Source organism: Nelusetta ayraudi, unplaced genomic scaffold (assembly GCF_046127955.1).
Source record: "Nelusetta ayraudi isolate G7.1 ecotype Tasmania unplaced genomic scaffold, CSIRO-AGI_Nayr_v1 ptg000026l, whole genome shotgun sequence".
NCBI lineage: Eukaryota > Metazoa > Chordata > Actinopteri > Tetraodontiformes > Monacanthidae > Nelusetta > Nelusetta ayraudi.
The window spans coordinates 10,967,237-10,994,000 of record NW_027466076.1 but is presented as its reverse complement, the minus strand read 5'-3'; the positions used below and the strand labels follow the sequence as shown (position 1 = coordinate 10,994,000).

Genomic DNA, 26,764 nt, shown 5'->3' with positions numbered 1-26,764 from the left:
AGTAAGCAGGCTATGTGTATTAAAAAATTCAACTTCCTGTTTCTTCTTTATAAGGCACCCAAGCCTTAAAATGCAGCTGGGGTCCCTCAGAGGCACTTTCGATTCACTACCACTACACTGCAATTGGGGTGGGGAGGGGGTGGAGGAGTGGTGTTGAATGTTAATTATAAGTCTCCTTGTGACTTACATTGGGACATGTTATTTACGTTTAATGTATTTTTTTAATATTATTTATTTATTTATTTATTTATGTATTTATCTATTTGTGCTCATACCCACGTTGACACAGACCCACGTCTCCGGGCGGTTTTTCTCTGTCCGGTTCAGGGAAAACCCTGCATTTCAGCACCATGGACAACAACCGCTTCAGGTAAGCACCATGGACAGCGACCCGCTGCTCCGCGCCAGTGTTGTGTTTTGGGCCAGATCCTCAATCAGCGAGACTTATTCGTTGGCTGCTCACAATTTACTAATACGTTTAGGCAGTAATCAGCCCAATAAAAACAAAAGATAAATGATAAAATAAAATAAAATAAAATAAAAAAGCACCTTGAGAAATGTGAACAATGTGTAAATCTGAGGTTTGACCACCCAACCTTGAGAATCGTTTAAAAGATACAACTAGATTGTACCAATAATGAGAAATTTAACTCGCGAGCACGCATGCGCATCTGATAGCGGTAACCAATTATTCAGACCTTATTATTGAACTTAAGAAAATGAAAATATGCCGAGAACACCAGAAAAAACAAACAAACCTAGAATCTCTCTCCTGTGTGATACCAACCTCTTATTTATGTTTCGTCCCTTCGTGTTTATTTTTATTTTATTTTATTTTATTTGTTTTCAAACCGCAGCCGTAACATTCTAACTCGAGGTGCGCCTTCGGACGAGCTAACTGGTCGTCATCTCGCCAGAAGAGGGCATTCCTCTTCTGCCTGACAAAGTTGCCGTGACACGCAGACGTGATTAACGGCGACGTCGTGCTTGTATCTCGCCAAAGAGGGAGGAAAAAAATAATAATAACAAACAACAACGGACGACGTCGAAGATGAGAGAAACATTTGGAGCGAAGGGTGGATTTTGGGTGGATATGTCGACTCTTCCGCGAGCCCCCGTTGGCAGCCTTTCAGACAGACTGCTGAGGAACTGAGCGGCACTTTTGTCCGTGCGCCAGGCGCGGAGGAGACTGAGCATCCCAGAGAATCCCAGTCGCCGGGGTTTGGACTTGTGAGAAGGGATTCCGGGAGAGTATTTTTTTTCCGCAGTCCTTTGGACAGATCGAGTCTTTCCCCCCCTCCAATTATTTCATTCTTTTTCTTTTTTCTTTTTACATCAAGCTCTTACCGGCACAAGTTCTGCGACATCATTCTGGCGACGTTCAGATCTGTGCGCATGAGAAGACTGAAATGAATCACTTGGATGTGGCTTCGCGATCGTCTGCTCCCATTGCGGCATAGCCACTCTTTTTTTTTTTGGCTGCAGCTTGGAAAAAGACTGACCGATTCTTATACGGACAAACGGACGGAAGGAATTCCGATTCGAAAAACCAACAAACAAATCCAAGCATCGCGATCTGGAGTTTTGCAAATACATGACATTCGCGCCCCTCTTTTTTTTTTTTTTTTTTCCCCCCCCAAGACCCGTTCTCTCTCTCCCTCTGTTGCGCTTTCACGATGCAGAAGTAAAAGCGGATAGCGCATCAAGGACCGGGAGAGAAAGGAGGCAGGTGCGCTTTGGAGTCGGCGGCTGCGCGGAGAGACCCGAGCCAGTGGATTAGGACGGTACCTGTCTGTGGAGAGCGCGCGTCATGCGGACTCACATGCCGCGCACTAAACGCCATTAAAAACCTGTGGGCTGGAGCTGACAGAGGAAGCGGATATGGGTAAGTTCTCCATGCATATATGTTTTGTTTTCTTTCGTACATACTGTGTGTATGTATGTATGTATGTATGTTATTATATTTATTTATGTTTTAAGCGTGGGTTGCTCCAACGGTCCGCTTGCACTCCTTCCCCCCGCCGCGCAGCAGGGAAAACGTCTCGCCTTCCTCTCGGCAGAGAAGATGTTCAGCGTCAAATGTGTTCGTTTTCTGACATGAGCTGTCTTTTTTTTTTTTTTCCTCTTTTCTTTTTCTCTTTCTCCGCCTTACTTGCGGGGTTCGATTCCTTCTTCCGAGGGCTGGAGGAATGTTACTCAAAAAAAAAGAAGAAAAAAAAAAAAGAAGCTGCAATGTGGAGGATCTATCCACCTAGATATTTTTCTTTTCCTCTCCCCCATCTCCATCTCCATCCCCATCGCAGCGTGATTTATCGCGGACGTGCGCGTGGAAAGGTTCGCTTCGAAATCACGAGCGTGATGTTTTAAGGCTTATCTTGTCCAAGTGAGGGCTGGCCATTTTGGTTGCTCACTGGTTAGACTGTCAGTTCCATCGACGTGGAGCGAAATGCTAATCGCGGCGAACGCTGGAAGGCAGTCAACTTTATAAAGCGTGGCCCTGCATAATCATTGAACGCGGCTTATCTGAGCCCACGGTCCAGTTTCAAGATCAGTGAGCCCAGTGCACCCCCCAACACCTCCCTCCCCTCAGAAGGAGGAAGGAGGGATGGGGGGGGGGGGGGGTCTCTTTGACTCGTGCAGATTTGGGGGGTTTCAGGCAGACTGACTTGGGATTGTGCACCTGCCTTGGAGAGGCACTGTCCAGATCGGCCATCCAGCTGTGCCTCTAAGTATCAGAACCCCCCCACAACCCCAATGTGTGTGTGTGTGTGTGTGTGTGTGTGTGTGTGTGTGTGTGTGTGTGTGTGTGTGTTTGTGTGTTTGGTTATATGTGTTGCGTCGTGCGCGTGTGTGTGTTCAAGACCCCCACGGTGGGGCACGCACGCTCCCACTTCAAGTATTGCATAATTAGATTTAAGCCATCATCTTCCCTAAGCATCTTTGTTCCCCCCCCCCCCCCCCCCCCACACACACACACACACCACCACCAATAATTTGAATAATGTCATCTGTCATCACCAAACACATTTCCTCCGTTTTCCTCAAGCGTGCTCATCTATTGCACTCCCACCCACCACTTCCCCCTCGCCCCCATCACAAGTCCCTCTAGTGGAATTCAACAGTCCTGTGGCAGTTCATCCTTTTTAATTAAAAGAAAGAACTAAGCTCTTCCAGATCACTTTCATTTTTTTTTCCCCCCTTCCCCGCAGTTTGACATTTCGTCCAAGGCTGCCGAATCTCCTCAGCCAGCCCTTTTTTTTTTTTTTTTTTTTTTTACTAAAACTCTCCCACAGATGGCCAAGTTCACTGGTGGTGCTGTGCCATTAATTGTGAGGCTGCATGACGTATCGACCCACGGCGGGTTACTGCACCGCATCAATATAAGCTACAGAGGCACTCAAAAGCCATACAACGTGGGCTGCGAGAGCTCAGATGCTATTTATGCGGCGCCGTGCAACAGTGTGCGTTCAGAGACGTGCACTCGTTCCTGCTCCCTCTTTTTGCTCATTTAATTCGCCAAGGAAGTCGGGGGGGGGATGCCTGACGTGTGACGACTCGGACTGACGGGCAGGCCTTCAAGCGCAACCTTTTTTTTCTTTTTTTTTTTTTTGCATTCCAGGTGCAGGGGGACGGCCCAGAATTGCAGCTGTTGCCAGCCGTAAAGCTCTCTTGCTGTTGCTCTCAATTATTTGAAGATTACATGGCGCTGTGGTCTCCATAATCCACCGGTGCAGCTGACTGTGATGCTCTTCATTAATTACCAGCATGCAATGCACTTATGTTTCATGGACCACATCATGGGAGATCTGCCTGGCAGGAATGGCAGCGGCGGGCCAGGATAGAACAAAAATGTTGCGTCTGTTAAATGGAGACCGCTGTGGCTCGTCTGTGAAACGCACCATTTTCTCTCATTCAAAATGCTTTTCGTAATAAATCAGGTTGGATAATTGAGCCAAAAAAAGGAATATTAGAATGGTGTACAATAGGCCACTATTTGATTTATTTATTTATTTATTTTTTGCTTGGGTCTAAAATAGATTTTAGACAGAATGACCAGCGCTCTCTCACACACACCCCTGACATTGCTTGGTTAGAATTAAAAACAGGCAAACCGCCTTGGCCGCAATTCACAGTCTTCAACATATGCAACGAGTGACCTTCTGCTGGCCCTACAGCATCCGGCAGGCAGTGTTGTTCAAATGTCAGGTGAAGCAGGTGCATCCACACCCCCCTAGAGGGGATTGCTTGGCATATTCCTATTTGCTTTTTGAGGGGAAAAAAAAAAGAGGGAGTAACTTGTGAAGCATAAGACCTACCATCCGTGTACAGAGCTACAGGCCAAGTGCACTGTAACAGCCTTTCCTGTCACGCTTCTGTATTTGAGCGTCAGCAACAGAGCATCCAGGAATTTTGTTCAAAATCAAAACAAGAAGCTTTAAAAATAGATAAAAGGTAGGATGATCCGCCTCAGGGCAGCTAACGTTCAGAACTTTTTAAAGGTCCCGCATTATGTAAAATTCACTTTCTGAATATATTTCGTGCATGTCCAAACTGTATCTACGCTCACTAGAATGAGTTCATCCTTTACATATAATGCTTTCTCCATGATTCAGAAGTCCCTGCGAGAACACCCATTTTTGAAAATAAGTCCTTTGTGTTGTCAGACGGCTACGTGTGCAAGATGGAGTATAGCGTACACTCACTAGTCACTTTGTTAGGTAGACTCCACAAACACCGGGTACCAAAACAAAGTGGCCGTTTGGTTTAGGGGCTCATTCAGAGATGCTATTCTGCAGCTTTTTCATTCACTGTTTATTTCCTATTGTCTCCAACCAGTGACCTCTGACATCAATAAGGCATTTGTGCAGACGTAACTGCTTGTTTTTTGTGGGTTTTTGTTTTTTCCTTACAAGTCTACGTCTTGTCCTTGGTCTCAATTACAAAAATTAAGATCAGCCAAGGCCAAATCTAATCTTAAATCATACAGAACATTTGTGACTTGCAATTCAAATAAACATGAACTAACTTGACGCCGTGCGACAATACCATGTATCACTTGAAACATATTTCAAGTGGGTATGCCCTGCAGAAAATGACAGCAAAGCATAACGGAGAGAGAATCGCTGCCAGTTCATGAAGGGCACTAAGTGTTGCAAGTGGGAACTCCTGTCCAGAACAAGGGTTGACAGGCCTGCTACATTTTTAATGCTCAGAAAGTTAAGATGGGTTCATACTGTCGGCCACCCTTTTGTCATTCTCACATACGCACAGACACACACATAGAAAACCTTGCAATACGAAGGCTGCTCTCCCTGAGCCTTAACAATATTTGCCCAAGACATCAACATAAACAGGGGGTGTGCGGTGTATATCATAAACAGCAGCAAGCACAGAGAGAAGATCAAAGCTGTGTTCTGGGCTTGAGTGTCCTGTGGAAACTCTCCTTTTGTCGTTTTTTATTTATTTTTTTTTCATTTGCATTTCTCCTGGTGTTCTCCTTCCATTTGTTGCATGTGTGTCCATTCGGCTCCGATGAATGTTTGCAGTGTGTTTGTTGGCAGCGCATTTGTCTATTTTCACGCATCTTCTTCCAGTGTGCTGAGCTCTCACAATTCTGTGAATAACAATGAGGAGACGAAACATTTCAGAACATTTTTTTTTTCAATAAAAGGAAACATTCACATGTCTTTCTCACAATGAAAAGTTTGTTGCAAGAAAAATATAGAATCCCTTTCTACTCTAGAAACGTTATACAGCAGCTCCCAGCCGTAAAGATCTTTGCCGTGATTTATTTCTGATTTCCAGTTGGTTATGTGAACAATCGCATTGCAACTGACCGGAAAAGATCAGAATCCTAGAATCGCGAAGGGAATTTATATTCCTGTCTCCCTTGTTAGTTGTAGTTCTTACTCATCTGCACTTTTGCTTCTCGTTTGCCCAGAAATTGAATCCGCATTAAATTCAGATTCACATAATTGCAGCTTTATCAGTATGCTGTCTTCCTCCAGTAACCAAATTGAAAAGTTTGGTCCTGAGCTCAGGGCCAGAATCTCTCTTGCCTCATTTCCCATCACTCAGGAACCATTGTGATCAGGGGAAATCAGAAACAAGACAGGGGTCACTATTTATACACCCAATCTGATTTGCTATAAATATAATTTTCCTGTTTCATGCACATATATATACATAAAGAACTGGAGGTGCTTGCAGTCCTGGTGACGACATTTCCAACAGTGCTTTTCCTTATCCGTCTTAATCAGTAGCTACAAATAAAAGATTGGAACGGGACACAATGGGCGCAGTGTTTTCCGACTACACCGGAATGAGTCTAGCTTGGCAAGGCTCGCTATCATCTCAAAGATAATTAGAGACTAATAGAATGGCTGAGGCTGGTCTGGGGACGTCCTTCTTCATGCGCTCAGCTGCTGTCCGGTCTCTGTGTGCAGCCAACGCTGAGGCTTATCGCATTTTGTCAATGACAGGCAGCAAATAGCAACGAGCCACTTGTGTGCGCTCGCGGTGCACCAGTTAGCGACTCCATTTGCCAAGTTATTAAGCTACATTTGGTTTTATTTTAGGTCAGCAGTAAAGTGCACTCACTCTCTGTATGTGTTCGGGTTGAGAGGCAGAAGTGGCCATCTTCCTGCGCTCGGGATAGCAGGACCGTCTGCGGTATAACTCAGCATTACATGCGCGTCTGCATGCTCTGACCTATGAAAGCCCATCGAGATCAAGGCAAATAATTAAATATAAAATGCCTCCGTGCGTCAGACTTCCCCCATTGGAGCTCTACTTCTGCGGTTGTACAAGTGAGCGGAGCACAAAGGATGGCCGACATGCACAGGCCTGTTGTAGCAGTATTAGACCATTTCATTTCAAAGCGACATATGCTCATGACTTTCGAGACTTTTTGTCGGCGCTGTGCAGCATAATTAACGACACGTCACATCACATCCCCACACAGCTTGAACAACTTTTAGAAAAACTAAGCACTGGGAAGAACTGCCGAGTAAAAAGGGCCACGTTTCTTTCCATTGGTTGCACTGAAGTAGGCCTCACGTTACACAAAAACACCCAGATGGCCGCAGGATTCAAGGGCATGCATAACTAGGGTACTTTCAAAAAAAATAAAAGTGAGTACAAATTAATTGAAGGAGAAACCCTTCATTTAAGTAGATGTCGCACAGGAGCAGTAATGGAGAAAGGCACACCAGCTATGAGGTAACCGAGACACAAACCCCATGAGTGACACCTCAGAGGGTGACTCGTGCTCCTTTGTGAATAAGATTAAAGGGGTAGCGGGGAAAGGAGTTGGCTTACAGAGGCATTAACGCACCGAGCGCTCATTAAACCACATGGAGTGTCAGCGAGGGGAGAGAGGTGTCTTGTGAGGCAGGCTCAATCTGAAGGCGATGGCAGTCACTTCTAATACAGCGAGCCTATTATGCACATGGGAAATAAAAGCAATAGGAGGCTGTTTCTGCGCCCTCCTGGGATACAAGTCAGACACAAAAAAAAAGACAAAGCATTCATGTAAAACAGCCCACACAATCTGTTCCCCAGCCACAAGTTTTGTCTATTAAAACTACTTTAAATGCACAAGCTGCGTTGCACACGGGCATTGTTCTTTATCAGCATTCTTCCGATGCTTCCCTCTTATTTCCTCCATGGTATTAGGCTTTTAAAAGGCACGGCGTCGTCAGCAATTTAGTTAGTTTCCTTGAGTAACCTGGCAAATGAAATGAAACAGAATAAGAACATGAAGCTAATTGGCTGCAGTCAGAAATATTTTGTCTTGTAATCTCCACATTCCTCCCCGCTGTGTTATCATTATTATTTTTTTGGCGGACCTTCCTTAAGAAACATGATTGATGTGTCTGCTGGCGTAATCAATAGCCTGTGCAAATTATCTGTATAGATCCATGGCTCCCGCCATCTGTAAGAAATGATGAAAGGTCTCTCTGGAAACAAACAGCAAGTGCGGTTGTGTGTCTGCGTGTGTCCCTCTACCAGTCACATTCTTGGACATGCACAAACACACACACACAACACCCATATGGAATAAGCAGATGCTCGGCGAGGGGCGAAATGTTCATGTTATATTCCATATGCCATATGATTCCGTGCATTCAGGGTTCAGGAAAAATGTTTTGGCAAATCCTGCAAAGAATGCAGCAATTGATTTTCATAATGGAAAGAGAGACTGGAGCCCATTGTTAGATTACTTGCTCAGTCCATGGATACTGTGACGCAATAGTTGTGAAAAGTTGGTCGATTTAGCGCACTTTCTGCCAAGACACCGCAGAGAGTTAGTTATTGCATGATCTTACTTCCAGTCTGACATATCTGATAGCGATAAAAATCTGAATAATGCAAGAAATACACACAAGCATTTACCCTCTCCCTCACCCCAACAACACCACGACCTCAAGGAGAAATCAATGCATCTTAATGACAGATCATTAGTGACTCTGTAAGGGGGGAACGATTTTAATGGATACAACTCTGTCTCACCCTAAAACAAGGAGTGATATCACAGGAAGCCACTGATCACTGCTCTTCACGTTTGCAAAATGATTTAGAGCCGAGAGCAAGGCCACCGTTGCTGATTTTGCAAACTGGCGCATCGTTCCTGTATCAGTGACTGCACAAGGACGTTTTTCCTTAAGGGTACAGACAGACTGTACAATTATATATATATACTGTAATAACCAATTTGAAACAATATAAAGCAGAGGCGATGATTCACTGCAATCCATCCTGCTTTGGTTATGTAGAACATGAAATAGTTGGAGTTTTAGCAGAAATGCCCTCGGTTTTGTTTGCACAGCTATCAGCTCTTGAATGTTAATTTACAAAGTGCAGGGTTCTTTTCACAGTCTATCTGGCTCTACCGTTGGTGCACTGATGGCTTGAGAAGACTGAATACAAGTGCAGACAAAGATGTCATTTAACTGTGTGTCACTTTTGCATCAGCTCTTGTCAACAATGTGTGCTGATTGCAGAATGATAGACAACGTATATCGGCATGATTCAAAAACAAATATGCCATGTAATTTTATTTGTACGGCTCAGTCAACCCAGCATACAATTTACTAATGAATTAACAAAACAACAACAATCAGGCATAATACTGCACTCTTTTAATGGCATTTAAGTGAATCATCTATAATGCAATTAAATTGTATGACTTGGCTGTATGTCAATTTGGATGCGAGTGAAACATACTGTACTTGCATAGCAGCCACACAACAAAATAAAACAACCGTGAGTGAAGTCACACATGAGAGTCATTTCTATAAGTGCAGTGATTCGTCCTGGTTCTACTGAAGATGTGCTTAGTGCTCACTCAGGCTTTTAAGAGCACAAGAACAGTAATTCAGATAACATTGTATTTCAAGAGAACTTGTATTGTCGGACATAATTATTTTATCATGGACTTTTTTGGAGCATGAATGAGACTTGAAGACTGAAGTGTCGCTCCCACGAAATTAAAAGCCTATACATATATTCACAATATAAATAGACCTAGTGTTTATACATAGAAACTCTGGGGTGTCCACATCTGGAAGCATAGACAGTGGCACTGAAATATTCATGGTGGAGCTGCAAAAAGCCATGGATTTTTATTTTTGCTGTTACCAGAACTGTGTTCTATTTTAGTTTTTGAAGAAAAAAAAAATCCAAAAAAATATCTGAGCTTGTGGGTTGAAATTTGTTTCTCTGCCACTGACGCAAAAAGAGCATGCATCTTAATTAGGCAACTCATCCTTTGCCAATCACAGACGCTGCATAGCGAAGGTTTTTCATTATGTCCAAGGTTTCTCATCATGTAGGCTTGGGGGAAAGTAAACAGAGATGATTAATTACAGCTTATTATGTTCTCTTCAGTTGCTTGATGAGAAGTGACCAGCTTTAAGCCAATATAGGTGTGATGTAGGGATAATGAAAAAAAAAGGGGGACTGAGGTTTGATGCATGGTTTGATGAGTCAATGATGGGAAGTGGAAATATAAGTAATGAATCACATTACAGAGCTTCCACTGAAGTAAAGTGAAGAGTTAAACACTTGGGACCCAGAATGTGATACGAAGGAGCTATGATTAATAAGTAGCAGAGGAAGTGAGCCTTTCCTTCAATAATATTTGATTTGGTGTAGTCCTTTTGGACATCAGCCCTGAAGGGTAGCCATTTCACAACCTGGTTTTCACTGAGATAAGGCAGGGGTGTTTTCTGTCTATATTCAGGTACAACATTAGGGTTCCCATGGTTTCTTAAAAAGTGAAATTAAAACTGAGGAAACAGTCTCAAATTGTGTTTCATTGCAGCAGATGTTGGGTGCAGATTAAGCGCACCGTAAAATGTCCAGTAGTGTGAACGTGTAAAAAAAAAGTAACGAAGAGTCAATCAATGGGAGATCGCTGTTAATTAAAGACTTACGGTAATTTATGTGAGCAACAGGCGTTAACGTCGGGCTGTGCGTGAATGTTTTGCAGTTGTTTAAGACGAGCGGACAGGATCGATTCACATTTATAAACAACTGCAGCAGCAACAGCAGCAGCAACATCAACTGGATATAGGACAATGTATGTGGGAACTGGTTTATACTAAAAACGATGACGAGGTAATGTCTAAATTGTGCAAAAATGCTTTTCTATCAGGATGGCGTTGAGGCTTAGATAAAGGGGAGAAACACTGACGATAGCCGGTGTTAGCGGGACCAGGCTAATTCCTGCGTTGTTTGCTTCTCGACCCAACTTTAAACTGCGATTCTCTCGTGGCCAAATTTCGGTCGGCTATGACAAGTCTCTCGGCCAGAGGAGCAGAAAGGCTGAGGCAATGTGTGTTATCCACACGGTGGGGACACAGTGTGTTTAAATCAAGTAATGGCATACGCAGCGTGGTTTCCTCCAGGTTCTCTGATCGATTCGCAGTATGCAAAGTCATTTACTTATCGTGAATGTTGCAAGTAAATAGCACCATTTTTAATCATTTGAAAAATTTAAAATGCAGATCCACTGAAAATCAATCAACACTGTTAAAATGGACCAAAAACCATTGCTTTGCTTCAAGATTGTGACCAAACAAATGTCAGGGTTTCTGTATAAATAAAATAAAATTATATATATATTTATATATATATATATATATATATATATATATATATATACATATATATATATATATATATATATGTATGTATATATATATATATATATATATATACATATATATATATATATATATATATATATATATATATATATATGTATGTATATATATATATATATATATATATATATATATGTATGTATATATATATAATCCCTAATTGAATCTTAAAGTACCAAGTTCTCAAGGTGTCATTCTTTTATCTTTTATCAGTTAGGCAAGGCATACCACCTAAATCGTGCCTCAACAAACTTTTATTTCATTTTATTTGAAAGTTAATTTTAACGATGTTTCCTGATTTTTTTTTTCTTTCAATTTTTAGATATGGAGATTTGAGATTATATTTAACCTGCCATTTTCCCTTTTTTGTTTTCCCTTTCCACAGGCTCTGCTCTGCGGCGTCGATGGCTAGTGTTCCAACTCCTAATGCAGGTTTGGCTGGCAGCAAATCCATCTTTGAGTGAACGGCCATGCCCAAAAAGCTGTCGCTGCGATGGGAAAATTGTCTACTGTGAATCTAGCGCTTTTCGCGATGTCCCCAAGAACCTCTCGGGGGGATGTGAAGGCCTATCTCTACGATACAACAGTCTGTCCAGTCTTCGCGCAGGCCAGTTTGTAGGCCTCAACCACCTCATCTGGCTCTACCTGGACCACAATTACATTGCCTCAGTAGATGGAATGGCCTTCCAGGGGGTCCGAAGGCTAAAAGAGCTTATTCTCAGTTCTAATAAAATCACATCACTTCATAATACCACATTTCACCCCGTCCCAAATTTACGTAATCTCGATCTGTCCTACAACAAACTGCAAGCCCTGCAACCTGGCCAGTTCCAGGGCCTACGGAAACTGCTCAGCCTTCATATTCGCTCAAATTCTCTTAAGATCATTCCTGTCCGTCTGTTCCAAGATTGCAGGAATCTGGAATTCTTGGACCTTGGGTACAACCGCCTTCGCAGCATCACTCGAAATGCATTTTCAGGACTGGTCAAGCTCACTGAATTGCACCTGGAACATAACCAGTTTTCAAAGATTAACTTCTCTCATTTCCCACGCCTCTACAATCTGCGAGCCCTTTACCTGCAGTGGAACCGCATCCGATCCATGAACCAGGGCTTGACCTGGACCTGGGCCTCCATCCAGAAACTGGATCTGTCTGGGAATGACCTTACTGAAGTTGATGCTGTGGTTTACCAATGCCTACCCAACCTGCAGACACTCAATCTGGACTCCAATAAGCTGACCAATGTTTCCCAGGAGGTTGTTGATGCCTGGACCTCCTTGACTACTATAAGCTTAGCTGGAAATGTATGGGATTGTAGCCCTGCAATATGTCCACTGGTGGCCTGGCTAAAAAACTTTAGAGGAGCAAAGGAGACTACCATGATCTGCGCCTCACCTAAGAAAGCCCAAGGGGAGAAAGTGATGGATGCTATTGAGGCTTTTGGCGTCTGTCAATTGAATTCAGACTCTACTCTCTCTGTCAGTATTCCTCCAACCTCATCCAGAGTCCCCATACAAACCGAATACTATCCCGCTATTCTGACTTCAGCGCCTGGTTCTGGAAAGAGAGGAGATGATTCCATTAGAGGCCCAACATTGTCAGCTGTGACTACACCTGTGGCACTTCCCCCTGAGCACGACTTGGAGCCTGTGTCCTTTCACAAGATTGTTGCTGGAAGCGTGGCCCTTTTTCTCTCCGTGGCAATGATCCTGCTGGTAATCTATGTGTCTTGGAAGCGCTACCCTAGCAGTGTCAAGCAGTTACAGGAGCACTCAGCTGCTGCCCGCAAACGCCGCAAGAAAGCTAGAGAGACGGAGCGAACCCTCAGCTCCCCACTGCAGGAGTACTATGTGGACTACAAGCCCACCAATTCTGAGGCCATGGATGTGCTTGTGAATGGGACCGGACCCTGCACCTACACTATCTCAGGCTCCCGAGAATGCGAGGTATGACCTACACCACTGCCACTCGTCCTAAACAAAACTCTGTCCACAGCAAGACAACCAGAGGTAATTATTAAAAGTGCTTTGAAAGTTGACAAGTTGATTACATAGTCTTACACTGCACATGTATTAAATATTGTGTGCCTTTGGATTATAATGTGCAAAGTAAATGAGGTTCTCAATTTATTTTGTGGACTTTGAGATAACTTGTGTTTTTAGGAGGGCAATGTCCATTGATTTTAAAACCTCATCTATTTTATGAATCTTTGTTTTGCCACATAATAGTACAGATAAATGAGACTGATTAGATCTCCTGTTTTACATAATCTAGAGCTTAAGCTGTTTTGTTTTAGAAACAATATTTGCGCTAATAAGGTATTTGTTTGCCCTTCTGCTTGCTTATGACAGGATTTGGGCTTTACATGTTTGCTCTGCTGCTATTTAGTTTTTGATCAGTGGTACTGTATGAAGGATAGTTTAGCGGTTTAGTAGTTTACGCGGGCCATGGATGTTGTTGGGGACTTGTGACAAGGGAGACAACTTTAACTTTGTCTTTCACTAAATTGGCTTAAGTCTTTGGTTTCCTGACAATTCTATTTTATAATGATTAACTTGGATGTCAGCTCATGTCTCGTGTTTACAACCTTTTATGACCTTGTTCTAAGCTTGGCGAAAGCTGGACGATGCAAACCAGAAGAGTGCAGAGCCCTTCCTTGAGACTTTGCAAAAGCATTTATTTTTTTAGATGGACTATCAATGTATACAGTATCAGCCCTCTCTTTCTGGGTCTCATTCCTAGAGTCTCTCTGCATATCCCGGGCTCAGTTTTCTAGCAAGCTGTCTCTAGAGGAATGACTGTTAATGCAGGGTTTTAAACAGTGAGGAGGAGGAGGACTAGGAGGTGGAGGAGGAAGGCTCGATCCATTGCATTCTTTTCTATTTCTGTTACTTATTTTTGCAGTGGGTCACCTGATCGTCTATGATGTTTGCAGGGGGTTCATACTGGTTTGATGGTAAAGTGGGACCGTGTGTGTGTGTGTGGGTATATATATATATATATATATATATATATACACAGTACACACACACACATATATATATATATATATACATGTATATGTATATATATATATATATATATATATATATATATATATATATATATATATATGTATATATATATATATATATATATATATATATATATATATATATATATATATGTATATATATATATGTATATGTATATATATATATATATGTATACATATATATATATATATATATATATATATATATATATATATATATATATATATATATATATATATATATATATATGAAATGACGTTTCAAACAATCTTAATTTAAGTTTTTGCTCGATGAATGTACAGTAGAATTTTAAAATATCTATTTGGAGAACAGCGGTATTTGCAATGCAATCCAGTCCATCCAACACAAATATGTATCTTTTCTCAATGCAGCCCTGACTTATACATAACAACAAGCTCAGGTGCAGTGGTTAGCGCTGCGGCCTCACAGCAAGAAGGTTGTGGGTTCGATTCCGGGCCTGGGACCTTTCTGTGTGGAGTTTGCATGTTCTCCCTGTGTCTGCTGGGTTCTCTCCGGGTACTCCAGCTTCCTCCCACAGTCCAAAAACATGCATGTGAGGTCAATTGAACACTCTAAATTGTCCGTAGGTGTGCATGTGAGTGTGAATGGTTATTTGTGTCTATGTGGCCCTGCGATGAACTGGCGACTTGTCCAGGGTGTCACCCTGCCTTCGCTGGGATAGGCTCCAGCAGGGATAGGCTCCAGCAGACCCCGTGACCCTGAGCTCGGGAGTAAGCGGGTATGGAAGATGAATGAATGATGATGAATGAATGAATGATTAGTATGATTTGTCAAAGTACGTCAAAGCAACCTATTTTTTTTTTTTTTTAGGAAACTTGTCTGCACATCAAGTGCACATTTCACAGACCATGAAAATACATTTTTATTGTGTTGATGATGGTCAACTTAGCCAGAGATAACTTTTTATTTTATGTATTCAATCATCATCATCATCATCACCCAATGGGTGATGATGAGGGTTTTGCTTGAATGTTTAAACAACGAGCAAACAAAAATACTCGTGCTGAAGCAATCTGCAATCTGCATCTTATGAACAAGCACAAGCATGTCAATCCAATGTGTAACCCTATATATCTTTGCAGTTATATAAAAACTATCACCAGTGTCTCTAAACAAAATGACTAACCAGCTACAAAGTCAGCAAGGTGACAGCTATGGTGTTTTTCACTTAAATTTTACTTTCCAAACACATTAAGCAGCGTACATGTTGTGCTTAGGCGGATGGAGATGGTGCAATGTGAGTTCTGGCCAGTGGAGATGTTGGAGGTACATTCTTGTTTCAGCACGACACGGAACAGCTATCCTGGTGTAAGTGCCTCTTTAAGGGGGGTAACCATGTACACTGAGATAGACCTTAAAAATACATCACACCTGCTCCATTGGCACAAGTGAGAAGTAGGTTTGGCATTTAACACTGGAATCATATGATCTTTCAATTTTGAGTTACTTTTTGAGTTGATTAAACTTGGTGGTTTAGCTAGCTCTTGACTCCTTTGAGCCAAATAATGCTACATTAGCCCATTGCAAGTGGGCCAAGGATCAATTCAACATTAAAGGGGAAAACAAAATGTTCGAACTCTTGGATCACTTGTCAAGTAGAACTAATGAAAATGTGAATGAAAAAAAAAAGGGCCAGGGAAAAGAAAAGTTTTTCTTAATGATCCAGCAAACATTCATTAAAAAGTAAAGTAAGGCAATAATAGAGGCCAAATTGAGCCACTCAGTGTAATCTGACATTACACAGAACTGAAAATCAAAGATATTGACAACACTGTCTGGCTCCAGATAGTCAAATTTAAAATTGTCCGATAGTTCTACTGAATTCTTATTTCATCACCACGTCTGGTATCTCGCCTTCTCATTATGTTCGGCATTCCTAAAGGAAGAGCATTGGCAAATGCAGGTAATGTGCTTCAGGCCAGCACATCTTTCATCTTATATCATACACATGTTGTGGTGTGCATATCAATAGGAATATGTTTGAGCAAAGCTAATCTAATCAAAAGATCAGTTATTAAAGAGACAATGTGCAGCCATACATAGGGAACCCTTCAGGATGCTTGCCATCATTTTCATTCCACCAGCATTATTATTACCTTGCTTTTTATTACCTTTTATTTCTGCTGTGTGAGGAGAGTGCCTATTTGAAAAAAAATACCTCATGCCTTGTTGCTCCAATCAATTTAAAGGCAAAGATGTCAACGTTTATTCTTCATGCACGGCCGTGAAACCCGGTTGTTATTTCTAGCTGTTTGGTTGCGGTTGTGCTTGCGTAAAGACCAACCATTGTATGTCGAGCCACTTTATGAAGCCATTTTGCATGCAGGTCTACGTCTGTAAACACACAGGGGACGGCGCCTGGGGGCCCGGGGGGTGGTGGTGGTTTAGCTAGTCCCTCAGTCAGATTCACACTTCTGTTTCCTTAAGAGTCTCTTTTATTCCCAACACTGCTTCCCATCTGGAGATACCTCTTGGAAATGCAATCTCTTCAGCCCTATCTCCCGTGTCTGTCGTATATTATAACATAGTAGCAGGGAGACAAGAACTATCAGTTGCCTGTCCTAAAAGTTCATTTCAGACTGTGCTCGCTGATCTTGTTTCTACGTTTCGCTCCGCTGTCGTGGACATAAATCATTTGGTCCAGCGCCGCAGCGCCTCCCCAAATTCTCCCCACCTCCCCTGCTTCCGGATTCCATGCCGTCGGAACTCAGGTCTTGTACGTCCCCCTGTGAGAGGAAACGACTTGTTCTCTGCGTCCCCCTTGTTCTTGTCCTTTTCAATCATGGCCTTTGCATCGCTGCTCTCTTTGTCATGCGATCTTCCTTATCGTCCCTCAGATGTGCATGACGTGCAGCCCTTTTTGGTGGATTGCCTCCAAGATGGCATGATCCCCATCTCCCTACGTCGCTTTAACCTTCCAATAAAGAGGGATCATTTCATTTCCGACTTGCTTTGATCTTTCCCTCTTCTGGCTGTATTCCTGATGTGTCTGTGCCTCTCGCGGCCCCCTTTGTATCAGAACATCACAGATCATTTGAACCCATTTTGGTAGGATCATTATTGAGAAAGATTTGTGCCCTCTCTTCTTTTTCCAAATCTCACCCCATCCTCCCCTCTCATCTTCTTTCCCTTTAAATGGGTCCAGCTACCCTATCATCCATCTCAGATCTCTGTCACCTCTGCTCGTGATCCGCTCGGGTGTCGATCGCCTGCCGAAACAGACGCCAAGGGAGCTAAGTGGGCTGTGTTCTTTTATAAGCCAACATAATGCGGCTCAAATCTTTGCCCTTTGATTTGCATTTTTGATCATTTGCAAGCTCTGGTTTGACAAGAAGCCTATAGCGCAATCTCATCTTCCTTCACTTTGATCTTGTCCAGCTCGCTTTCAAAAACTTGCAAACGTGAAGATTTCCCAATTAGCAGTTTAGAAACAACAAAAAAGGACATTGGTTCTATTTCAATTTCTTTCTCTTTTTTTTCAAATCTGTCTTTTCCTTTCTACAGATGAAAAGCTATATCATAGTGAATGCTCCATGAAGGCTACTGTGTTAATCTAATCATTCTACCCCTGCCTCTCCATTCTCTGTGTATACACAAACATCTATTATAAATCCAAAGTTTATCCACTGGGGGCCGTCCTGCAACTGCACCTCTGCCCAGAAACTCTTTGCTCAACTTATGCTGTGGATTTCTTTAAAAAATTGAACAGTGCAGGTCTGTCATGAAACCTTTATTCAAACCTGTATTTTATTCAGTTTGTGGGTTGCCTAAATTGAAGTTCTTTATACTTCTGTCAGAGGCCATGTTAATAGTTTTTTTTTTTTCAACAAAATATCAAGGATACAGTAAAGTCCTACCACAGCTCTTCGACAGTCTTAGTGGCTATGAATGGTAGCTATGGTCTCCCTTTCTTCAGAGTTTATCTTGTTCTTTTTACTGTGCAAGGTCACAGTGTTACATTGCTAATTGCTTAGAGCACGGAAGGGGAAAAAAAAAAAAATCAACACAAACACACCGGGAAGGCAGCCAAGGGCAAGTAAGCTGTCTGTAGTTCGGCGGGTGGGGTGGCTGAGCGTCTTCATCTTAGTGTTGACAATTAGCCATGTGGGAAACTTCAAAACGTGCATGGCACACGTGGTATCATTTTGCAGACCTCTGCTACCGCGGTCTGCTTCACACTGTGGTCTGTACGCTTCATCCTCCCGCTCTGCCTTTTGATCCGCGGCTTAATTGGCATGTCGGATCACCAGCATCATGTTTATGTAAGCTGGGGAAGAGCTAAAGGAGCAGCTTCTGCTTCTGTGTTCTTGCAGTGCAGTCGAAGGACATTGTTAACGATCGCGGTCTTACATTCGGTGCGTCTATCGTCCTGATCCGTGTGTGATTCTCATCTCTGCTCTCATGAAGTTTTAATCCAGCGCCGACGCAGCAATTTCAAAACGTTAATTTGCACCTTTGTGGCAGCCCCGTAAGCCGTTTAAGTGTATTTTCTTTTATAGCTACTCCTTGCTTGTTCTTGTTTCACTCGATACAACTAAGGCTGTGTTATAGACTCCCTCATGTAGCTGAGAAAGCATCAATGTACTGCTGTTAGGGAAGGGCATCAGGGTTAAACGGCCAAAGCCACTACTGCTCCTACTACTATTATTACCGGAATAAAATGGAATGGAAAAGCAAATGGACATGTGTCTAATTAAATCAGTTTGTGGAATCATGACAAAGCAGGTCTGCCTCTAAAGGGGAGGCCATGTTGTGCTACCAATGTTGGGTTTCCTGATGTTCCCCTGACATTATAACCGTTATGACAAAGCTATGAGATGAAGGACATCAGAAAACAGGATAACCTTGGCATTGTTTGCAATGTGCCCTATTCCCATTGCATGTTATTAAATCTTACATACTTGGGAGTTATATGCACTCTTTTAAACACATTTGATCGCTGCACCGTCTCACGGTTTTAATGCCATAAGAACGCAGGATTGAGCATTGAGTTGCTTTCTTGTGTTTCGTTCATGTACTTAAAGTTGATGAACTCAGTAGCCAAGGCACAAGCAGATCGGAGGGTGTTATTGCCCAAACTGAGCAATGAACTTACCTTGAAGTTGTTCATTTATTGGCAGGACCAAATGCATGTCAGTTTGTGTGGGTGGAAGAAGCTCAAGTTTAGTGTGGTTGTGGTTCCTAACCTTGTAATCTTCTTTCCAATCATCTCATCATCGTTTTCATGTGTTTCATTGTTTACATTAGTCACTTGTTTTGGCCGTGTGACAGTTCGTTGGAAGGGAAGGAAGAATTGAAATTCATGGATCCGCTTTTAATGCCAGGCAAAATACAACTGTACAATTGTTGTGACCAGGCCGTCTCTAATGGACATTTTTAATCACTTCTTTGTCTCACACTCGCTGTTGAACGAGGCACTTTTGCATGACTTGTGCAGATGTAGTCACTCTTGCCAGCAAATGGTGTTTTATTAAATGAATCGACAATGAGCCGGGTATAATTAGGCTGTCATCCCTGCATAACTCCGTCCTCAAATGAAAATATTTTGGTTTTCCAGAGTCAATTCTTTTAATTTCAAGTTAAAAAGATCCGGTGAGGCCCCGAGTCAATAAACTCACTTAGACATAAAGTCTTTGCCTTTTGAGGAATTAGGCTCTCAATTAATTACGGCAAGGAGGAATTGGTATCTGATTCCATAGTTCATCCTAATTAACTAACCACTGTAATTGGGAGAAACTATCTCCAAAAGCACATGGTGGGGGCCTTGTCTATGGAGCTCTCTGTGGGTGGACAGGGTGTTAAGAGTCAAAAGATCTGTGCATCCGAAGGGATTTCAGCTCCCCTTTTATTTCCCTTTTATCATCTGTTTCTCACATTAAAGTGAGCTTCGTTCTAATAACATGTTTTATACTTTGTAATAGTACTTCTACAAGTGTTGGAAAGAAATGCAGTGCAAGCAAGAAGAATGGAATATATATATATATATATATATATATGTATATATATATATATATATATATATATATATATATATATATATATATATATATATATATACACACATGTATGTCTATATGTTGTTTTTCTTTTTTCCATTCTTTTCTCTTACTGACTCATGACTTGTAATTCAAGTCATGTTTGAACTGTGCTTTTGGTGCAGCCCTCCAGGACTTTTTAGCTAGCCTATTGGCTCTCCTTGTTACTGTGTGGGTGTGCATGTGCTGTCGTGAGTCCAACTGCAACACCTGATAGAATTTTATGAATGCACCTTTTGACAATTGGCTCCAAGTAGATTTGATGTATTTCTTCAGCCAAAACTGAAAGTTCACACAGTCGTCCCTCATGGCTTTTTAGGCTGTAGTAACCCTCTTAACTATTATGCAGTCTCATGAAGTGTGAGTGTTTCATTCAATGCCAATCATCTAGAGGACGGCACTTATGCAACAGTCTTAGCGCCATGTTTTTATGTTTTTCTTTTAAGTCCGCTCCTAGCCAGAAGTGCAACAAATTAGTGTGACATGCGAATTGAATTTGACATACTGGCAAGAGTTAACATGGACATCTAACATGCGTTAAACACATAATGTCATTTATATTTACATAAATGACCATCAACTGCCTTTCATCCGCTGACATTGGTATGCTGCTATCTATGAGTGTTGCAATGTGATTGAATCATTTCGAACTACCACCTTCTTCACTCAGAATTCTCGTTCCGTGCCACTAATATAAATAATTGACAAATTAAAGGGAATACATGTAAGTGAGAATAAACCCACTGCTTTAACTGCAAATTACATTCAGTAATTTGGATTTGGATTGAATCTTATAAATGGCCGGTATCAGATGGCCTCAATTTTGAACACATTATGTGGCTGTCGCAGATCCAAGAAGATGTACCGTCTCCATGCCGCCCGCTGCTCCTCTCACTTAAATGTGCTCGCGCTGGTACGGACGTCATTTAAGACACCTCTGTCAGGCCTGTTCAGCTGGCAGGAAGAGGCACGGCGGCGTTCAAGCCGAATAGGACAGGTAGGCAAGTCAACCTGGTAGCAGAGGCGCGTTGCAACAGGACGGAGGAGGCGACAGGCGGGCAAGGCCGGAGAAAATCGGGCAGTCGTCCAGGCCTGACAGTTAGATTGGCAGGCGTCCGTCCGTAAAGACACACAGGCCTTTTTGTCCACGGACAGCTGTCCATCCTCTGATCAGTGATGGCTCAAAGCGCGATAATAAGTCAGAGGCAAGGTCTGGCAGACTGGCAGCTCTGCCTGTGTGGTCACATCAGAGCTGCGGCGGAGCGGGAAACGGCCCTGTGCGTTCCCAGGATCCAGTGTTTGTGTTTTATTGACATTTGTGACACGGCGAGCGTAACCCTCAACGTGTTATCCAAAGGCAGCACTTTCTGGTTTGACGTGGTGAATTGGCGTCGCTCTGGGCAAATCAACATGCGGCCCTAAGTTTGTGCGAGAAGAAAATAGGTCCGTTTGTTCTGGCACATATCACAGGGCAAGAACAAATTCATTTATGGAGTTAATCAGGTGGTTAGTGGACAGACCAATAAAAATACAATCTCATCCCATGTTTGTCGTTGGAGAACGCTGAGATAAAAGACTGCATCTATTTGCTGTGTCTCTAACAAATGTTTTGTCGCTCCTGTTCTTCTGCACGCAACGGAATTACGACAAAATGAGTTTCAAAACGTGACAAAAAAAAAAATCTTCCACCCTTGTTTTCACATTCATCATGAACAATTGATATCTCTCATTTATTTTGGCCACTCAATCCTGTGTTTGTCAAAAAGACCAGGATGAAAAAGAAAAAAAAAAAAAAAAAATCAAACGCACTGCGAAACTCACACATTTGACATTTCCGCAAGTTGCACCAGCCTGACAAAAGTCGTAACGTGCCGGCAACAGCATTCTGACATCAAATTTTCAGCAGTGCTCTGATGTGCTTGCCTGCCTGTTATACTATATATACAAGCGGGAGGGTATGTGGGTGAGTCCGGGAGCGGTGGGTGGGGGGGGGGGGGCTGGATTCGGAAAATCTAATGATATTTCCCCACGTCTCTCCGTTCTGATCCTTCACCAGCGTGTAGGTGTCGGAGCAGGCTGGCTGCACGCGCCGCATCCTCTTATGGCGGCACACAAAGTAACCTTCATCTCCCCGGCTCGCATATTCTCAGAGGCTCCATCGCGTCGTCAACTGTTCCTTCCCGAGACCCCCTTTTTTTTTTTTTTTCCCATTCTTGGCTGTGTCAAGCACATATTATTTTTAGTTAATTGCCTGTCTCTGTCACCCCTTGCGGCATCTCGCTCCATGGCCTGTGGATGCAGGTTGTGCGAGGGAACGTAAGCCTCCCGTGATTGATGACTTCCATTTTCCAGCGGCTTCACAAAAAGCGCCTCGGCGTCGTCGCCTCGTCCGAGCGGCAGAGGGGCGGCAATATAAACAGAAATCCCAAATCGTTCCCCCCACAAATCCCCAGCACGCGGCGTCCCGGCATGTTCTCGAAAGACGTCCCGAGATGTTTGCGCGGAAAGAGAACGAGTGACCATTATCGCTTTCCTGGCCGTGCATACGCAAGCAGCCCCCTCAGCGTACCTCCATGTGACGAACGTCAAATATTTAGTGGCCATCTTTTAACGGTAAAATATAATAGTCTTCCGCCGTTGATTGAATTACCGGCGTCATAAAAGCCCTGTATCGACCAAAGTGGCAATGGCCGGCGTTGGGGATTGATTGGGCCGTGAGGACGGCGAGGCCACTTAGGGAGCGGAACCCCTCCCCGTATTCATCGACTGCCTCCGGAGATGTTAAAACGGATTGCAGCCAGTGATGGGCATCATAGGGAGGAGTGCGAAGCCCACCTGCGCCTCTTCATGCTCCAATATCGATACTGAGGACGCCGGACATTATGGCTTCTTCCTGCCATTTAAGACTTGGCTTGTTGTAGGGGACTTGTTCTTGCATTGCGTGTTTATTTCTTATATTCCTTGCATTTTATATTATTTGTATTGATATTAATTTTTTATTTAAAATGCTTCCTGTTCTAAAAGTGTTAGAGTTCACTTGCTTTTCATAGTTACACAAGCTAACTTTTGTCGCATTTGCTTCTGAGAATCAATGAATAAGAAAAATAATCTTTGATGGATGCAGCTATATTTGAGGCACATTCTCTTCTCTTCACATATTAGGCTTTTATAAAATAAAGAAAGAAATAATTGGAAACATGACATTTAGTTTTGCTTGGTATTGGATTGACCGCATCGCTCGCTCTTATGAAGCAGGACATCTGGTCATACTTGCACAATTTTCTGTAAAAAGATACCGAGATGAAAATGCTCACATTTACTCCTAAGAAAGAGAGAATCCAACTCCAATAAAGCAGAACATTTAATATTTCTTCAGGCCGTCTGGTGGTGTGTTAATTAGTAAGCATAGCTCTTAGGACTTAAGTTTTTTTTTTTTTTTTCTTCTTCTTTCCAGTCCGTTCGTATTATGCAGCCACACTGAATCCTGAAATGGCTGCGTTCTCTAACTAATTAGTGACAACTTTTTCAGAATTTTAATTGACTTACGCACGCTGGGACAGCACATAAATAAATTAGCAGCCGAAAAACGCATTTAAGTTTCACATTTAACAGCGTGCATTGCATTAATGACATTTTCCTTCAAGTCTTTCCTCGAACTTCATGTCAAGTATTTCATTTGTTCATCTTTTTTTGAAGAAATAGATCGTGGCAACCTCCTGCTGTGTCGTTGGATGACTCCTAAATGCAAAAATCTATTGCGATGAATATGTTGCTCTTACACAGTAGAAGTGTGTTAAGTGGAGGCTTGATTTTACTCCCCAAGTTTGAAGGAAACAGCAGTTGTGATCCATCAAATTACTGTCAGAATACCGTCATGGATAGAGACACTGACAACCAATCAGATTTACTTGCGGGACGTTCTGTGTATTATTCACTCCCTTATCTCACATCAGAGGATCATAAATTATCAAGGATTAGTGCAGTGGCCTCACAGCAAGAGGGTCGTGGGTTCGATTCCGGGCCTGGGACCTTTCTGTGTGGAGTTTGCATGATCTCTCTGTGTATACGCGTGGGTTCTCTCCTGGTTCTCCACCTTCCTCCCACAGTCCAAGAGTGAATTGGAAACTCTAAATTGTCCGTAGGTGTGCATGTGAGTGCGGTTGTTTGTCTGTATGTGGACGAATAAGCGTGTATTGGATGGATTAAGTTGCACGTGACTTGTCAGTGCTGGGCAGAGCTGTTTTCTTGACTGTATTGTACCAGCACATGTGCACTCATTGCTGTCAGTATTGCCACAATATTTTTTTTTTACCTTTTTTAAAACCTTCTGCTTCAATATTTTTTTTTTCAGAAATTAAACATTTTCTTCTGCCCTCCCCACCCGTTTGCACTCATCCGAGATGGAGGAGCCATAATTGCACTCAATTTAGCAAGTTCTCACTCAACCTTTTCCTCCTTCATCTTAATGTGTGAAGTGGATTCAGAGGGTGAGACCACCCTGAGACTTTGAGTCATCTTCAAATTCGCAGTGCTACATTCCAGCCACCCCTCATCACATCTAGTATGCAGCCTTTGAGATGGGATCCCTGCTCATTACAACCATTTATAAGCAGTCATGCCTGTGAATGCGCGGGGTCGTATCCCTCGGCATGCAAATGTCCATCAGGGAATGTGATTCACGGGGTCGCTCTGGCCAAATGTGAGATTTTCTTTGCGGTTTGGACTCTTTTCCAATGTGAATAACAATCATAGCAAAAAAACAAAAAACAAAAAAAAAGTCCCCCGCTATCGTTCAAGCCCTGTTCTGTTGCTCTGGATTGCTCATTTGTGCTGCTCTCACGCATGTCCTCATTCACAGGACTGCCTCTGTGCAATGACTTCACTAAAACCCAGCTATAATTAAAGTCCTGCATTGCTGTTTTCTACCAAAGAGGTGACCTGCAAAGAAATTAAATGTCTGGGTCCTCTAACCCCCCCTCCCACCCAGTTTTTAATCACGGCCGGTGATATTTTTTCTTCGATTCTCCCATAATAAGGGGGCTGGAGCAGGACAATAATCAACATCACACTAACCAGATTTGGGTTAACAAATTGATGTTGGGACCTGTGACCGCTGTATCTGATGATGGTCCAATAATCAGCCGTGGTGTGCATTAGTGCTCAGTTGATATTAAAACAGGGGGTTAAGAATCTTGCTGTCCTTGCCTTGTGAATTAAATTGACTGAAAAAAAAAAAGATAGAAAATACATACCGAGAAAAATGCAGAGAGGGTAAATTAAGCATCATCCCAGGAATGCAATGGACCTGACTCCCCCCCCTCCCCCCCAAAAAAAAACCGATCAAGTCAGCAGCAAAATGAATTGTGGCAGGAAAAAGCGAGCGGTAGAGGGAAGAGCAGCCAAGAGACAGAAGAAGGAAGAGGAAGGTGGAGTTGAAGTGATGCAGGACTTGAGGACAGAAAGAAAACGACAGAACGAAGAGGAGAGGCTCTCGGCTCCCTCTGACCTGAGAGGCACAGCTCGTTTGATTTAGTGCCAATCACAGTTTTTAATGTCTATGCGGTGCATCATAATTTATTAGGATTATCACAAACTTGTGCCAGAGAAGGAGCGCAAGTACTTGTGCCTCCCTCTCAGTATGAATTATACTCCGCAACTGTCACTCAGGACAAAAAGGTCCACACTTGCTTTTTTTTTTTTTCCCTGTTCCCCTCTACCTTGTGTTTTTTTTTTCCTTTCCTTCCAACTCATCTTTGACAGGGCGAACAATAAATATTCATCCCACCATATTACAGCCAAGATTGGGCCAAGGATATGAGGTGAAGGGGAGCTAAAGGCAGATTTAAATTACATTCCTTGGCAGTGGGGGGTTCCCTTCTCTCCCCAGAAGCGAAGGGCTTGTTTGCTTTGGATTCATTAGTTGAACCAAAAACACCCTCAAAAACTGCAAAGGCAAGTCGCGCGCTCCCCTTTCTGTAACTTCTTACGGAAGTAATAAAAAGCACATGAGCTCGAGAGAAATTTGAATTTCCCCGAGCAGAAACCAATTTGCATCTTTTGGCCTTTGTTGGGGCTGTTGATGCGCGTAAAAACATTTTGTTTTGCATCTTAAATTCTAAATATAATATTCCTAAGTTAAGTCGTTGTTGGTGCATTTAGTTGTTAACTCATTTTTATGTTTTGTTTTGTTTTATTTTTTACAGTTTCAACCAAACAGCCGTCTTTCCCAAGGCCGAAGCTCCTAAACACCAGCACCTTGCAGCCCCTTTCAATTTTAGTTCTGTAATACAGGGGCTCCTGTCTGCTTTTTGTCAGGATAAAATATTAAGATCAAATGCAAACACTGATATCTGACTGTCTGCCAAGCCCTTTCACCCTGTTTTGATCTCACACAGGCGGTAAGAGTCACTGAACCTCCCTCTTGAAAATGTTCCCTCGGCTTTATTACATTGTCCTGGGAGACCAAGGACACTTGAAACC

General features: G+C 42.6%; 1 protein-coding gene across 1 annotated transcript in view; it reads left to right on the top strand.

Moving 5' to 3' along the window:
* Positions 1-1,045: 1,045 nt before the first annotated feature.
* Positions 1,046-26,764, top strand: part of LOC142890637 (leucine-rich repeat transmembrane neuronal protein 4) — a 103,658-nt gene continuing 77,939 nt past the window's right edge. Inside the window, exons 1-2 of the mRNA XM_076029840.1 lie at positions 1,046-1,885; positions 11,557-13,118. Coding sequence (XP_075885955.1) covers positions 1,882-1,885; positions 11,557-13,118 — 1,566 coding nt within the window. The 5' untranslated portion in view covers positions 1,046-1,881. The remainder of the gene's footprint in view (positions 1,886-11,556; positions 13,119-26,764) is intronic.